This window comes from Temnothorax longispinosus, chromosome 1 (assembly GCF_030848805.1).
Source record: "Temnothorax longispinosus isolate EJ_2023e chromosome 1, Tlon_JGU_v1, whole genome shotgun sequence".
In the NCBI taxonomy this organism is placed as follows: domain Eukaryota; kingdom Metazoa; phylum Arthropoda; class Insecta; order Hymenoptera; family Formicidae; genus Temnothorax; species Temnothorax longispinosus.
In genome coordinates, this window is record NC_092358.1 from 1823121 (window position 1) to 1839957 (window position 16837).

A 16837-nucleotide genomic window follows, 5' to 3' on the forward strand; every position below is an offset into this window, starting at 1 on the left:
TTTACGTAGCCGGCTGTGCGATTAGTATAGATGCGAGAGCGAGGCGGAGTTGCGTTTAATGCGATCGTAATTACACGGGGAATTTAAGACCGGTAGCGGTAGGGAAAGAGAGACAGAGAGGGAGAGTCTTACCTTTCGACGAGATAATTCACCGACTTAAATCAACATCGCAATCGTGAGATACGAAATGTCGAGAGAGGCAGCAACGGCACGTCGCGAACGAACGGACTGCGGCTGCGGCATTGAGTAACGGATAATTGCATCGGCTAATAAATTAATCCGCGACCTCCCTCGCGTGCGCCCACGCGAGATAAAGAGAAAAAGAGAGAGAGAGAGACGCGCGTAGCAGTATCGTCTAAGTCTTGCTAATAAGTATCTTGCGCCATTCGAGGCGATTGTCTAGGTCAAGGCGCTCGCTTTTAAACGCACCTGCAACCAACGCACGGGAAGTGCGTCCACGGCGTTCGCGTAAACGCTGCCTACTACGTTTCCTCGATTGTTACGCAAAGTAAGAACAGGCTGCGAGACCGCAAATCACATTCGTCGGCGCGGAGAATAATTTGAGCGCAAACCAACGATTGCAGACCGCGAACCAATTCTGGATAATGCAGCGGGCGAACATCTTGGCGTAGATTGGCAACTATACGAGGCAGCTTAACGCGTTTCGCTCGTATTAATCACATCTCGGGAAGCGAGTGCGGTGTCACGTTATTACGTGACACATGTGCGCTGTTTGGCAATGATCGAGTATCAAATTTTAACGTTTATTACCGCGGCCTCGTTTTCTCTAGTAGGGAGGGAGAGACAAAACGCGTGAGGAGAGACTGCTCTTTTTGTCGCTCACCCTAGATCGCGTGCGGATAATAAATGCAAAGCCACCCTCCTGTGATCCCGGAGCGTGCCCGGTACATATACGCGCAGCTGTGACGATTCTCTCTCGCGGCACACATTCAGAGAACGGGTAATGTGATATAGGTACGCGCGTCATTCGATTCTCCTTTTTATCGCCATAATGATCCGGCAGCCGTTCGAACGAAGCGACAACGCGCACGACTGATTGACGCGTAACTTGGAAACGTTTAATGGTAATAGCGCGGACAATAAAACGCGAGACGAATTCACGAGGAGGACGCTCGTAAACGCCGAAAGAGTTAATTCCGTGAATGCGCGCGCGTCTCTCTCTCTCTCTCGAAACGAAATGAAGATGCGAGAGAGGACCCCAGGGAATCCGGCCAATCGGCCGCATAATGACCCGCTACGGAAAACGAGTGGAAAATTATACAGCGCCGAGCGGAGACCCGCGCGCGTTTCTCGTGCAAGTTGAGGAGAGCCGAGGAGAGCAAAGAACGTGGCATTCTGGCCGCGAAAGGGAAAGGCATCCTTCGTTATCGAGGCGCATCGTGCGCCTCGTACAAAACTGCAGAATTTCAGCGACGACGCCGATACGCGATACACCGTGCACGACGTACGTACGGCATTTACCTTCTCGGGATGGAAAGCCGATACGATACTTCGCCGGGGTGCTCTCCACGGCGCGGCGCGCGAATCGTGCGCGAGTAACTCGGCACTCCTCGCCAAACAAGTGGACAATGTTTCAAGAGAGATCGTAATATCGCATCGTATTACGCGAAAGAAAATCCATCCCGGTCGCGCGCGCGCGCGTATGTATGTACGCGATGCACCGAGAGTCATTTCCGTAATCGGGAATATCGTCGCGTGCATCGCGACTTTCGTATTCTTTTTGACGGGAACGTTGGAGGCGAGCGGTTGATCGCGAGCAATAAATTTTATTTGAACGCATTTTTTTTCTTTCTCTCGCGATCTTAATGTACTTTTCATCCGGTGGGTATATTTAGACCGCAGCCTAGGCCGCGAGAGTGGCGTATATAGAGAGGTAGAAACGGTAAAAGCATATAGAAAACAATATAACGAGCGCGATACACGCGTGAGGCGTGTACGCGAGACGCGTATACATGTGCGTACACACTCATTTCTGACTAACTGTTCCGTGCAGCGGAAAACAGTTTATGCGTTTTAGTGAAATACGGCTAATACGTGGGGGGGAGCGTGCGAAAGATCTCCGCGCCGCGCCGCGATTCATTTAATTGACTTAGAGTGAAACCTGCGCTTTCGAAAGCGACGTCTCGTAGTTAATAAATTCCCGAAAACAATGCCATTGTCACGGCTTTCTTATCTCTTCCGTCTTATCGGGGTATATATCATCGTCCTTGAGAAATTGTTTCCTGCGCTATTTCGATAATTGGTTTAAATTAAGCAATTTTTACATTTTATGCACATTAAATATATCTTATACAATATGAAATATGACGCAGAGAAAGAGAAAGAGAGCGAAGGGGAAGGAAAAAGATATACGATAAAATGCATTTCGTTTTCACACGAACCGGCTGGGATTAAGTCGCTTATCAGTAGTCTCGATGAAAACGCGCCCGCCGCAATAAAATCTCTGAGACGTCCCGTGCACGCGTGAAATAATCCCTTTGCATATTACACTTTCTCAGCGGCAGTATCCAGTTCGGTTTAAATTTGTCGCGAGAACTTTATCTTCGTTCGCCAATGCGCGATCGAGATATCTCGCGGGGCACTCGGGATAAGCTCGCGGTGCGTCAATGGTATGCGCGCAGGTTGAGGAACATTGGTTTAAAACGCATATATACGGGGAGACGGTAAAAAGGACGAAGGACGAGTTTCTTGGGTTTCTCGTGATTTTATATACGAGTGAAATTTATGCCGCGTTCGGCCGCGGCAGTGCGGGTCACAAAGTATCGCCGAACGTTAACCCGAGCGGAAGTTGTACAAGGCGTTTCAGCTTCTTTCGTACAAAATCTTATATCTTACTGGCTGTAAATAAAAATAATGAAACAATTTCTCGCATCTAAATACAGAAACGCTTCATCAGAGAAATTCTGATAAAAATAGGAAATGCAAAAAACACTGTAATTTTATCTTCCATCATTGAAACGCTATCCATCGATATCCCCCGATACAACTTTCTTTCATCACCCTAAAAATTTTCCTATCAATCTTGCTAAATCTCTCTATTTTTGATAATTATCAGATAAAAATGTCTTTTCTCTTGTCGTGGAATAATTCAAAGCTTGCGCGGAAAAAGGCTGAAACATCCTATAGAGTGGCTGGTGGAGCTTATATGAATAAGAAATAACCCGGCAGGCCAGGCGAAGTCGGGCAGTACCTCATACCACGTCCGACTATCCATGAGAACTGGACCGTTCCGGAGAGCTCTCGCGAGTATATCTCTCTCTCGTCATCTCGCTCTCTCTTTCTCCCGCGCCCGCCACCTTCGACACACAAGCGAGAGGATATATATTCTCTTTCTCCACTTGCCTGGGCGCCGATCGTCGCGAAGCGCACGTAGGTATCGCGCGCGGATCGCGGCACCGGAGTGCCGTCCGTCTGGCACGGTTCGCTCTGAGAAAATGTAGGGAAATTGGCGCGTCGGGCATCACGATATCGCGCGACTTTCGTTGAGGCCGACGGATAAAGGACCCGGGCTGGAATAGCGAGATGTCGTCTAAGGGGAGACACGGCATAAATTCGCCGAACTACCTTCTCCGTTGCATCTCAATCGCGCGCGAATTCCTGTCGTGGAAGTTTGATTAGAATCGCGGATTCCCGTCGCGAAGAGGCGAAAGTAAAAGGCGATACTTTCGTATTCTCGGAACGATCGGACGCATAAGATAAAAACGTCCCCCGGTCATTTTAATAAATGCTCTTCTAAATGCAAAGTGCAGCGGTTCCGCGGGCCGGGCCGGTATTTTTTGAAACGGCTATAAAAGTTGACAACGTTTATCGCGCGGGCGGTTTTTAACCGGTTTCCTCTATTCGCGACGCGCGCGCGCGCGGATGTCCTTCGAAAATAGGCACGAAGATGCAATTTCGCGACTCACGCGGACGCACCACCGCCCGTCGGATATCGCGTGGCCATTCGCGTTGTTAATTTTTCGCGTGGGTATACGATCGCGTTGCTATTGTTATAGTAGCCGTTAAGGAAAACGGGTTTCTTCAGGTGAAACGCGAACCGTAGGTTCATTACGGCTAATCCATTACAACGACGCGATGTTACGACGTGGAACGAACATAAGCGGCGCAAAGTATCAAAACAAGTCGTGCCGCAAGATCGTTTTTAGTCAAGTTGGAATGAATTATTTCTTCATCTCGAGATCCCACGCTCGCAGGCTTTCCCTGAAAATATGATTTCTGGATTTCTTACGTCTCGTCGCTCTTCTCGAATACCAACTCGAATACCAGTTTCGTAAACACTTCGTGACAAACGTTTCGGAATAATGAAGCGAACGAATGATGGGCGTTGGACGAACTCGTGAAATTGCCGGTTGAAAAGAAAAAAATCTAAGACGATCGCGCGCATCGGCGTTACAGCGATGACGACGGGTCGTAAGATAAATTCTGCGCCGGATTATCGACTTTAATATCGCGCGTATACCGGTTTACATTTAGTTCGTGTGGCGTGCGTGCGTGCGCCGGACGGGCACCTGAATCGAATGGACATTGTCGACAGCATCGGTATCGGGGACCACTTAGGCGCTGCTATACGTGACTTCGCCCGCTTGCATTCGCTCGGAATTGCGCGGCGACGCGATTTCACACGTCCTGGAATCCGATTTAAGCCGAGCACGAGGTCGTACCGCGCGATCGCACGTTTTAGAATTGGAAACCCGTACTCCGGTTTCTCTTCGCTGCATTCGTTATTACTTCACTCGCGATCCCTGCCGGCGACGTAAGTCGACGTGCGAGACGCGGACGAGAATCGGAATATTTGCCAATCGACATCAATTATTCCGTCCATGCTTGGATTTAACGTACAAAAAAAATTGCTGTTTAGGTAAAACGAAAAGTTAATCATGATAATTTTCTCGAGAATTGTTAACCGTTTACGACGAGAGACGCGTCGGGTCGTCGACACCGATTCGGCGGCTTTGTTCGACCGGGCAATTCAATGTGGCGATTACTTCTTAGGCGCGACCAACCGCGAGAGCGACATAATTACAAAGTACCGCCCGTCCATAGAGGCGACGAAAGGCGTGGTTGCTGCGTTTGTAAAATCCACGCTGGCCTCTGCGAGCGTAAGTCGCATTACCTTCACATATGTAGGTTAATGTCAAGGGAGTACAATAATCCGCGAATATATCTTCGGCGGTGATTGATGACGCGCCGCAATCGCCCATTCTTCCGCGCGGAATTGAAGACGCTGCTTTTAATTTACGACGACGAAAAGGAGATTCGCCAACGTGTAATTTGCGCTTTAAAAGGATAGGCGGCGATCTCTTGAGCCGAAGTCGGCTCGATTCACCGCGCCAAAGAAATACTTTTTGCGGAGTCTTTTTTTGTCTCCTAAAGGAGCTTATCGTCTAATGATTTTAATGTGTCGATCGTATATGACTCATCGAGAATTCGCTTATTTACTTTGCGCTCATCGGGGACGTTAAGTAGCCCGCCGGAGAGAATCCAATGGTAAATTAACGGCGCAATTAAACGAGATGAGAGATTAGCGGTGCCGTCTCGCCGTTAATATCGCGAGGGCGGCGTTTTTAGACGTTCACCGTTGTATTTACTGCCGCCTAATCTCCGGTTAGTGAATTTCATCACTAGCAAACAGTCGTGACATTTCACCTGTGTGCTCCGTTGGCCTCGATAGTCAAGCGACCACATTCGCCTCTGCAGATAAATACGTGCATCACTTCCGTGTTACCTTATGACCTACCTCAGCAAGAAACCAACTCCAACGAACGTAGGCCCTCCTGTTATAATGTTCCTCGACGTGTGATTTCTTTTTATAGAATAATGTACACGACTCTTCGTCAAACTTTGATAAGTTGGTTGAGCAAAAAGATTTTTTTTTTCAGGAGATATTAAATAATTTCGAGAATGCGATCTTTACATCAATAATTTCAGACTTGACATATGTATATGTGCATGAATCATTCGGACAGATTCTACTCCTTTCATAGCCATACGTCAAAATTTTTGAAAACGATAATTATTAGTCTACTAACGCAGTCTACTAACGCAACAGAGCTATCTGATATCGATCCTATATTCCCAACAGTGTGGATAATTCAATCTGGATAAAATATTGGTAAACGCAGTTAGTAAGCCCTACAATCTTACCCAACTTGTTACCCGAGAAACAATGGGTATAAGAATAATATAAAACTTTCTCGATTGGGAGTGGCGGGTCGAAGATAGTTTGTTCCCGAGCGCGATGCAATGCCTCACCGCGTAGAAAAGCTTCCTAATTATCATTAAAACCGCACCGTCTGAAACCGGCCACCACAACGAGCACAACGTGAGATTTATTGCTCGAGGGCCGATCCCTTTCGGTTCAACCCAATTACACCATTATCGGTCGTGATTGACGATGAGGCAACGAAAATCTCAAATCTGTATGTTTCGTGTATAATAATGTATCTTGCTAAATATTGCGTACAAAAGATTTAAATCGCGATATATATTAGTAATAAATTTATTAGGGCTAGGATAGTTAGATATACTGTCCAATTATATAGCGAAGTGGACGGGCACGTCGAGTGATCGTACTTGCAAAATGGCTCGTGTCAAACGCGAGAGCGAGCGAACGGGCTGCGCCCTTATCGCCAGGAGAACGAATTGTATCGGCGCGGCGGCGGCGGCGGCGCATGATGCAGCAGCGTCGAACGGCGGAATCGAGGCTACGAGTCGATTCTCATGGCCTCGGCTTATATCGTCTTTCCGACGAACGAAAAATCACACGACCCGTGAGGTCGGGATTTAAATCCGAGCGCGATCTAGTCGTCTCGTCTCCGTGCCGCCGTTGGCGATCCAGGCGAAATTTAATATCACCGTAACGGGGATTCGCGCGCGGCTCCCGCGACAAAGAAAGAAAAAGGGCAAGCACGCGCGCGGGCGCGCTCTACATCGTTTCCCTCCCCCTCCCCCGTCTTCTGATGCAGTTCTCGTAGGCGAAGGATTAAAATGCCTCGCATTGTTATGCCGTCCTGTTGGATACGCTAGGCGGCTGTAATACGAGAGGGATATATAGCGCGCGCGCGCGGAACCTGCATCGAGAAACGATATACGAGGAGGCCTCGGGATGGAAAGTGGCCGGTGTGTCACGACACTCCGTATGATCGTTCGCGATACCGCCGAGAAGAAGTTATCCAAAGTTATACGCATTATCGCGCGGCGTGGAAGATGAATTTTCTGACAATGACTGAACTTCGACGCGGAGAAAAGAATACTTGACCGCAATCTATATCACGATGCGCGATGACGCAATGAACAACGACGACTTCTTTTTTTTTCTGCATATCTTGTGACACGGTTATCCTCGTAATAGCTTCGCTGCGTATTGTCTCCGATAATATATGCGCTCGCGCATTTGCGTACATCTAGAAGCATCGACGCATGCAATTTGCGGACCCATGTACGCGCGCACGTTTGTGTATACGTATGTGTCTTCTCGGAAAGTTAAGCGGCTTATGTTCGATGGATGCGAGAGGCCTAGAGAAAGTCCGTGTATACTCTGTTTCTCGTACGGATGATAGCGCGGGGAATACACGAATATGTTTTGGCGTTATGCTGCGCCAACGTCTCCGTTCGGAGATGATAAAAAAAAAAGAAATGTAAGAATATTCCTCGCTAATAATTCGAGATGACACTTTACGACGACGTCTCGTCGGATGATTAAGGACACGCTACCGAGCTCATGAAAGCTTTATTTAAGGCGGCAGTTAAATGCGCAGGTATACTGCGTTGTCCGCGCGATATGTCGTCATTCACCACCTGCGTAGGACCGTAGGAATTCGCAGCGAATGACACCACGTGCAGGTCGTAGGCGTGCGCGTGGTGTAAAATGCACATTATTGAAAAACTGGGTCCTGCGCGAAAAACAGGTACTCTCCAAGCTGTACTCTCCCGCGTTCATCGTTGAACGTAACCGTACACATAATTCCAAGTTCTTTATATCTTTAATATATAAAAACGTATAAAATATAGCAATGTTTACATGTTATAATACGATATTATATACGACAACGATATAAATTATGTCATATATAAAAAGATATTCCTGATTTCGCAATAACCAGAGGCATATCCGAGAATTTAATTAAAAACTTCTGATTTTAATCAAATTAAATCGGAATATACCATAAAAAATTTAACATTACAAGATATTTCCTTTGCGATGCGAATCGTCAACACTTCTTATTTGCAGATTGGATATTCGCGAGGTCTCAGCCAACGATGTTTGAGTTAGCCTTAGGCAAAGATCATTATAGACACGGTGTGTTCATCACTGTTGTCGAGTGTTGTGCACATTGTCGCGACCCGGATTCGATAGCGGGATAACTCTTCGAAAAGATCACGAGCGCGGATCATTTGCCGTGACGTCTTGTCAGAAGTTACCCAGTACTCCGAAATTACCCCGTTTGTAACTGCAAAGCGCCTTCCAAAAAATAATTGCGCCGAGATTTCGTATCTCGTTAGATACAGGCCGGATAATTGTACGACTTAATTTTCGGAACGATGCAACGTGAGGCGCGCATTGTATGCAACAATCCACCGGGGATCGTGGAATGACGTAACGTGTACACGGGGAAACGATCCCGAGACGTGGGCGCACGTTCGTGTTTTAGTTCGAGCTCGCGCGTTCGAATTTAATGAGTGCTCCATTTCATTTCGACTCGCTCCTCGTGTTCCGTGTGTCACGACGAGAATTCCGCGGGGCGCGTTTGCTCTCGCGGCAGGAAAATTTATTTCCGACGGTGCAGCAGGCAGCAGCGGCGGGAGCAGGCAGCGGAATACCGGGCACACGCGCGCCTCGACGCGCGCGTGTCTACTTATTTATAATTGACTTGTGCCTGTTACATAACTATACGTTCGCATTCCGCGCACGGATAACAAAACAGTCGGTTAGCGTCTCGGCGGGATTATTGACTGCCGACAGGGATGCATAAATCCGGTAGGAACGAACGCGAGACTTGGTCGTGCGAATCAGACATTAACTAACCACGCCTTGTCCGAAAGGATTGCAGATATTTTCATATATTTCATCCTTCTTGTGCACGTGAGTTTCACTATCGACAGCTGCTCTCAGAACTGAATCAAATCCACCAACGTCGACTTGTCAGACTTAAATAAATCATTCAACTTTATCTGTGTGTGTCATAACTAACGTTACGAAAGAAAGAGGGTCGCTTAATTTACTCGACTAACTTTGATGAAATCAACTCTTACGACTGTTCCTTTACGCGTTAGTAAGAATCAGTTAATCTCCCGTTCCTTTTTATGAATAAAACAAAGAGAGGAAATCAATTAAACATTCGTCAGCTTTATTTCATTTAATATTATTCGTGGGAGTAAATTCGCGTCCGTAGAGAGTAAAATGTTCGGTCTTATTTAACCTTCCGGATAAATGCAGTAGGTACCTTTTAGAAGAGTGAAAAGGTAAAATGATTTCCGCGGTGCTGTCAACGCTGTTATACCGTGCAATCAACAATCTAACGTATGATTAATCTAATGTACGATTTCCGTATTTGCTCTCGCGCGCGCTGACGCAATCCGGCAAAAAGAGACCGGCGCGGCGTAAGATAAACAAATGAGGGAGAATGAGTCGCTGGAATTGATATACCTATAGCCGGAGGTACGAAGTGGCGTCTTAAAGATTTACATATAATCAGCGCCGGGGACTCGTGGAGAGTATACGCGACTCAAAGGTCGCCTTGTTACGAGGTGATTCCTCGACTGGCGAGTGGTCTTTGCCATTTCCCATGAGCATAGCCATAAAGGCGGCGGAGGTCGACCGACCGACCAACCAACCGACCAACCCGACCAGCCAACCAACACGATGGATCACAGCGATAAGGATATATGCAGCATGTACTGCAGCTTGTACAGTACACCGGAAGTGATCCCACCGCACTCGCGCGCGCGCGCGCGCGTTTCGTAGAACGGTCCGAGAAGTAACCAGTCTCGTCGTTCTCGTCGGCAGCCACCGTCTCTTGTCTCCGCGTTTCTGCATCCGTCTATTGCCCGCGGTGATATTTGTCGATATATTTTCGCGTGGGCGCAGATCGACCGACCCGAATGCCAGTCAGCTCTCTACCTTTTACTTCGGTACGCCAAACGAATGCTGTCTACGTGGGCAGCGCGGAATAGTATTATAATAAAGTCCCGCGGAATGATAGAAAGGTGCAGGATGCTAATAATAGCCTTTCGCAGGGTCGCCGCAGGTCGGCAGGTGTGTGCCTTCGCGGTATCTACTGTTCCACGGATCGGTGTCGTCGACTTCGCGTTTGTTATTGCGAGTTTCGTGACGTAGTCATAACTCGCAGAACTCGAACGAGTTGAGAGAGAAATGTTTCAGCTCGCGCGCGCGCGCATTAAATGAAAAAATAAAATAAAATAAAATAAATGCCAAGACGACTCCCTTCTCCCCGATCCAGTTACCTGATTTTATTTAGAGTACTTTGTGCTCGGATAATAAGAGCGGCTTTGTACAACAAAATGACATTGCAATATCGAGATCTGCGATCGAGAGAAAGCCGCAAAACGATAGAGCGACGCAGAAATCGAAACAGCGCGTCGATGCGAGATCGATTCTTTTAAATTCTACCCATAGGCATAGACGAGTCATAAAGCGTAGCCTATAACAAAAATAAGAATAAACCGTTAATGGCCATTTGCACAACCGCTAGTTGGGTGGTAAATGTCCATCGGTCGTAAATCGTCCGGCCCGATCGGTGAGGCGGTCTTATATCGCGCGCCGCAGCGTTGGAACAAAACGACAAATGGAGCGGTTTGACGCATGCAGACCGCTTTCCGGAAAATTTATGACGCGCGTCTAATTGTCGGCGTTCTCGGCGTACACCTCGACAGTTTAATTTCAAGAGTAAAACAAGGTTGAGATTTAAGCCGCGTTATCCGACGTCATCTAATCGCCCCTCAAAAAAAAAGATCACTCAAGGATAAGAAACGTATGTTTCAAAAAAGAAACGTGACAAACGAGGCAAAAAGTCTCGCGATGTCATACGAGGATCCGTCCTCGAGAGTTTTGTCGCGACAAATTCGCACGTATATCTCGTCGGCCGACCTCTCGAATTCGGAGCGCGCGCCGATAATGAGCGCGAGATAACGCGCGCGGAGAACACGTTCGGGACACGTTCGGGACGGGATTCTCACGACGTGGTGCACGAGTCGGCAAGCATCCACGCCCCAGAAACCGACGTATCGAGTTCCATGATCCCGCTGGCCTCGCCACGACGTCCGTCTTTCCAAGTCTGTCGTCGACAAAGCTCCTTGAAAATTGTGCAACGCAACCGTGTTAGGTACATGGCTCGTTTCGCGATCTCCCGGTACGATGATGTAGATCATGTTTTTTTTTTTTCAGCGCGCTCGCGGGATAAGATCTCGCTTGCGCGAATGAAACCGAAACTGGCCGCTCCCACGCGAGCATTAGGTGCCGCTTGTTGTTGAAGCCTGAGACGCGATAATTCAATTGACCACCGTAATCGCGCGAGGAGAGATGTAAATAAACGACAATAATGTACGAGATCGAGAAACAGTCAAGATAAAAATTCTCTCGATTACCATAACGTACTTTGCTGAGCGTTTAAAGTTTAAACGAGATTGCAACGTGTACCAGAAACGTTGTTCTTGAATGAACAACGATACTTCATTCCATTAACTAAAGAACTAAACTATAGACGCGGATGAACGCGGAGCGTGAGAATAATTTCGCTAAGTAGCCGGAGTATAGAGTAGTCGAAGTTTAAATGGGTACCTTCATATTCAATGAGCATCGAGCGTGAGAATGATGTTTAAGACGAAAGTGGAAGCATTGCCGAGGCCTTTTGCGTATGACCCGGCTTTATGAAACACGTATCAAGCGGAGATATACGTCAGCGTAGAGGCGGACAACGAGACAACTTGTCCTGTCAGCGAGATGCCCCGAAAGAATATAAGAGCGAAGGAGAGCTAGGAAGGCGGACTTATTCGGCCTATTTACGGCAATTGTTTAACGGGAGCTCGTGAAGCGGGCGTTTTCTACACGTTAGTTACACGCATAATTGGAGATCCCGCTCTTTCCCGTCTTGTCCTGTCTCGCGAACAACAAAGGCAACCGTTGACAGACGTGCAGGGAAATTGCAGAGTTGCGCCTTAGAGAGGGCGGTCCCGCGATCGCACGAACTTTAAATAGAGCTCCTCTCCGCCGCGCCGCGCGCCAGCTCGTGAAACCTTTAATTATGCACGATCGGTAGAGCAAGTGGCTTCGCGAGTGCATTGTTGAGTCCTGGCATACTAGCCGCGATTACATTGATTAAAATATTTCAGCGATCTAGAAGAACTGTATGCCTCAACGTCGACGTCTCTCGGCAGTCGACTTTCTCGTACTTCAAACGGAGCTTCTCTATCGGTGGAAACCTTTAATTATAAGCGATCAGACAGCGATTTCACAAATAGACATTTTCTGTGTGCGCGGCGTATCGTTTATGGATTGGAATAAAATATTTTATCCCGGATAATATTACGATACGTAGGCGAGCGTGTTTCACGTTGACGTTGGCATTGACTTTCTCTGTATCGACTTCGAAAGGACATCAGAGATTCGTCGCACGGGCGAAGCGCGGGCCTCGCGGGGAATTTCGAGATCCTGCCCCCCATCCCTGACTCCCGAGTTTAGAATAATCCATATTCTTTTTGTGGGCGTGAACCAGATGTAGGAGAGCACGCAGTCGCGGTGTCGCCAGGTTACCGTAAAACGTGACTGGAAGAATAAGGATTTCGATTCTCCCGTAATACCCGAGCCGTTGCCTCCCGGGCTTAATAAATTCCCCGTCTTTTTCATGTTCGCCGATCGCGTTTGTTCTTCGACTTCATTCGTGGAAGGAATTCGATTAATTCGTAATTAGAATGACTGTATCTCCGTTCCATGAAACCCACGATCACGAATGCGGCATAAAGTTCAACACGTGACTCTTTCTCATCGCCATGTGTTTCTTAATGAAATACTTAGCGGTCGTTACACGTATGGAAATGCGAGCAGCCTCGATTCAACATGAATGTAATTTAATTTGAATATGTCACCAGATTTGTAGACCAGAGCAGCTATTGCGTTTCACCGGCGGTAAATCTTGAAAATTACGTAATCGCGTAAAAAGGCAAATAGAAATTTACTGCTACGACGCGCGACGATAGGAATAAATAGGAAATATAAAATTACGGCGTCATCTTATTGCTTATTTTATCCCCGAGGGCGCTAATGTGACGAACGGTCGTAAAATCCGGAGCACTATAACGGCGCAAAATTGGTATTTGAGGCATAAAGCAAGTTACGTAAAGTAACTCGGCCGGTGTTGATAACTCGCCGTTCAATTAATTCCTAGAAAAATAACGCGGCCTCCGGATGCCCGGGCGAGGATGCTAGCGTGTTAACCTCGAGCCTCTCTCGTTTTGCAGGTGATATAGAGGACTGTCTAGTGGCTCCAGTTTCCCAAGGTCAGTTCACGCCGCTGCCAGAAGCCTTGTGCTGGGCCATTCTGGAGCTGACTTCTCAGAGGCAGGCGGCGACCTTGGACACCCTCAGATCAGCCCTGAGGAATGCCTTCCCGGCCATGCAGAGGCCTAGCCGAGAGCTCGTTTACGACGCGCTCGCCAAGCTCATGCAAGAACGAAAGATCTATCACACGTCTCAGGGCTACTTCGTCGTAACGCCCGAGACCAAGAGGCTTAGACGCGACTCCGGTAGCTCCAGGCGGTGTTCCAGGGACGTGAACGGGTCCAGAGGTCAGGGTAGCATGCTGATGAGCAACGACGAGGCGGTGGCACTCGTACACGGCGAGATGCTCACTCTGCGAGACGGCGATGTTACGCATCAGGCCGTACAGACGAACCTGGCGGACGTTATTTGCGGAGGTAAGACGAGTCTTGCTAATTATTCTCTGAGCCTGACATCACTCCGAGCCGTTCTTTCAATAGACAAAGTCCATAATTGTTAGCGGTTCGTGTATACACGCGATGACTTTGAAGAAAGTTATTCGTCAAAAATTTACTTTACCACTTTTTTTTAGACATGTCAGTTAAAATGTGAAAACATGAAGTAATGTAAATGCTGTTAAAAGAGACAGGCTATTAATCACAAGGAGTTTAGATATATGTTATACGCTTCCACGAGGAAGTTGTCGTGCAAGAAGCTAATGCCGTGAAAATATCGGCTATATACATCGCGCGCGAAAGATATGGTGTCGAGTGACGGCGCGATTAACGTGCTTTCGTCTTCATTCAGTAGTAACCGCGGAGTTCTCCGCGTCTTATTAGAGTGTCGCGTATCCCGTTGTCTCCTGCGGTGCGCGAGACTTATCCACGAGGGAAAGTTTTCCCGTAACCATGTTTCCCGTTGAATCGCCGCGCCGTCTCGCGATATCAATCGCGATAGTTAATTTATAACGCGTTGCCGATCAATTTAACGCGTTAGCACCGTTTCCACGACGCGGGATAAACGTACGTGGGACCGAAATTATGTTTCAGGAAAGTACTAAATATAGTACGACAGAGTGGAGAAATTCTAGTTATTAAATAACACCTATAGTCGCTGAGAAATTAATCGTGCAGAGAAATTAATGTACGCTGCAGGCGTAACATAAAGCGTACGGAGGTGGATTACTTATAATGCCTCGCGTAATTTTTGCGAAACGTCGAGGCACAATGACAAAAGGATGACACGCACAAAAGATGAACAGATAAACGCGCGAGGCTGAGATCGATTTCGCCGTGTCTCATCACGAGAGGATGCGCAGGAAGCCGGAGCCCTCGTAAAACTCGCGAGAACGAACTCGCTCGCCCGGCAGACCGGTCGTCGGGCCCAGGCAAACTCGTTCGGCACGTGTTCGGGAAACGTTCCGATTGTGTCCAGGAGGAGAGCAGTTCGCTAAGCTGCTCACTCTCCGAGGCCTTTTTCTGCCGGCGACTCGACGGACGGGTCGGGAGAGCGTTTATGTTGTTGTCGTCCTTGGTAGCCACGCAAGCCTCGCCGCCGGAAGATCGTCAATTCCTCTCGCGACCGCGTACGAAAAATCAGCGATCTTAATTTCACTTTTTGCCACGTTCGCGGAAATCTCGGGGAGGGACAACGCTCGTTTCTCCTTCTCCGCCATATGTCCACTTGTATTTTTATTCCTGATTCTTCGTCGTCAGCGTCTCTGAGCCAAGGAATCAGCCGTGCTGATCCCCGATTACACATGAAAAATCCTGACACAATTGTCGTTCCGTTTGTCGCCACGACATAAGTTCTCTTCTATCTACGGTTTTTTATCGTCTTTAACAAAAAAGTTCTCGCGTTTCGTGATACATCGGTCGAGACCTTTTATACTTTATACCACTACGCAGGCGGAAGTTGCTTGCGGTGTGTCTTTTTTCGTTCTTTTTTTTTCAACGTGCGTCGAGTACGTCACGCGGAGAATAGAGTCGCCAGTATCAACATGGAGCACGTACGAGAACGAGGAGAAATAGGGAAAGAGAGATAAGGAAAGAACGGCTTAGGGAAGACGATGCCTGGAAAGCGTTTAGCACAACCGATATATTAGCTATTGGTCACGACATTGTCTACCGTTACATACGCTGTCGACATCATTGTGGAAAGGGGGGGAGGGGGGGAGACAGGACCACACGTATATAATCTTCCTACTTTTCTCTTACTCGTTTCTCGACTGATTCTCACGCTGGTAACCCACTCGTCGTCGGGCAGTAACGTCGGCGTATCGCCCATGGCTATGTACCAAGATGAAACTCTCTGGAATGAGGGTATTCCACTTTTTTCTTTTTCTTCATTTTTTAAGTTACAACGCGCGCCTCACTCACGATATTAACCCTTTTAACCGGAGCGACGCGTCGTCTCGGCGTTCGGATATTTGTACGGATAGAATTTACTCTTCCTAGTCGATCTGCCCGATGTGGTACACCTTAATTTTCCCGACACCCGCATACATAAACACATTTTCCACGATTATTCGTGTCTGACAGCATGACTGTCAAATCTCTAAGATAATCATCAACTTGTCAGCATATATTTTTTGAACATTTCATTCGTTTTACGTATGATATATATAATTATTTTCTATAATAGTATGTAATGTAATAAAGTGTTAAAAACAACTTTGTCTGTTTCTCTTCCAGGAAATCCCAACGACAAAGTCCTGTTCGCCAGGTGTCGGTCGATGCCCGGCCGTCTCGAGAGGCGACACTCTCTGCGGCTTTGGGGCTCGGCCAGACGTTTACACAGAAGCGGAAGTTCACGGTCCCTACCGCGAAGACCTGAAAGGAGCGACACGTCTTCCAGCGCGGAATACGCGAGCACGGACAGCGCGCCTCACAGTCCAACCAGTGAGTCTAATCGGGAAAGGGATTGCGTGGTGATGGGTGACTGCTTTAATGGGTGATGGATGAATCGGTTTTATTAATAAAAATGCTCTCGATTGTATATAACTGTCCTTTCAGAATTTCGGAGCTTCTAAACGAAAATTATTGCGTGATTATATTTATATTCGCAGGATGGGATCTTCGAATGATTATTACTTTTGCATTCTGTCTTGTGGACGGCTTTTTTTTATAGTAAATTGCTTTGCGCGACTAACAAATGTCCCAATTATACTAGGACAATTATAAACAATTATAAGCTTTGCGAAATATCCCAGATATATAGATAATATTACAATCCAGATCGCAGCTTCTTAGTCACCCCGTAGCTGGCAAGCCCTTTCTCGATCCTCATTGTCTTCTAACAAAGCGCAACAAAATCTAAATCCCT

At 47.5% G+C, this 16837-nt stretch overlaps 2 protein-coding genes across 3 annotated transcripts in view; one reads left to right on the forward strand and one right to left on the reverse strand.

The window, feature by feature from the left end:
• The window catches only part of LOC139819552 (uncharacterized), a 91819-nt gene that overhangs the window by 69560 nt on the left and 5422 nt on the right, over positions 1-16837 (reverse strand). The window lies entirely within an intron of this gene.
• Positions 1-16837, forward strand: part of Knockout (Stork-head domain-containing protein knockout) — a 71205-nt gene that overhangs the window by 49283 nt on the left and 5085 nt on the right. For both annotated transcript variants that reach the window (XM_071788978.1, XM_071788986.1), the window contains exons 4-5: positions 13495-13950; positions 16207-16413. In XM_071788978.1, the coding sequence (XP_071645079.1) occupies positions 13495-13950; positions 16207-16413 (663 nt within the window). The remainder of the gene's footprint in view (positions 1-13494; positions 13951-16206; positions 16414-16837) is intronic.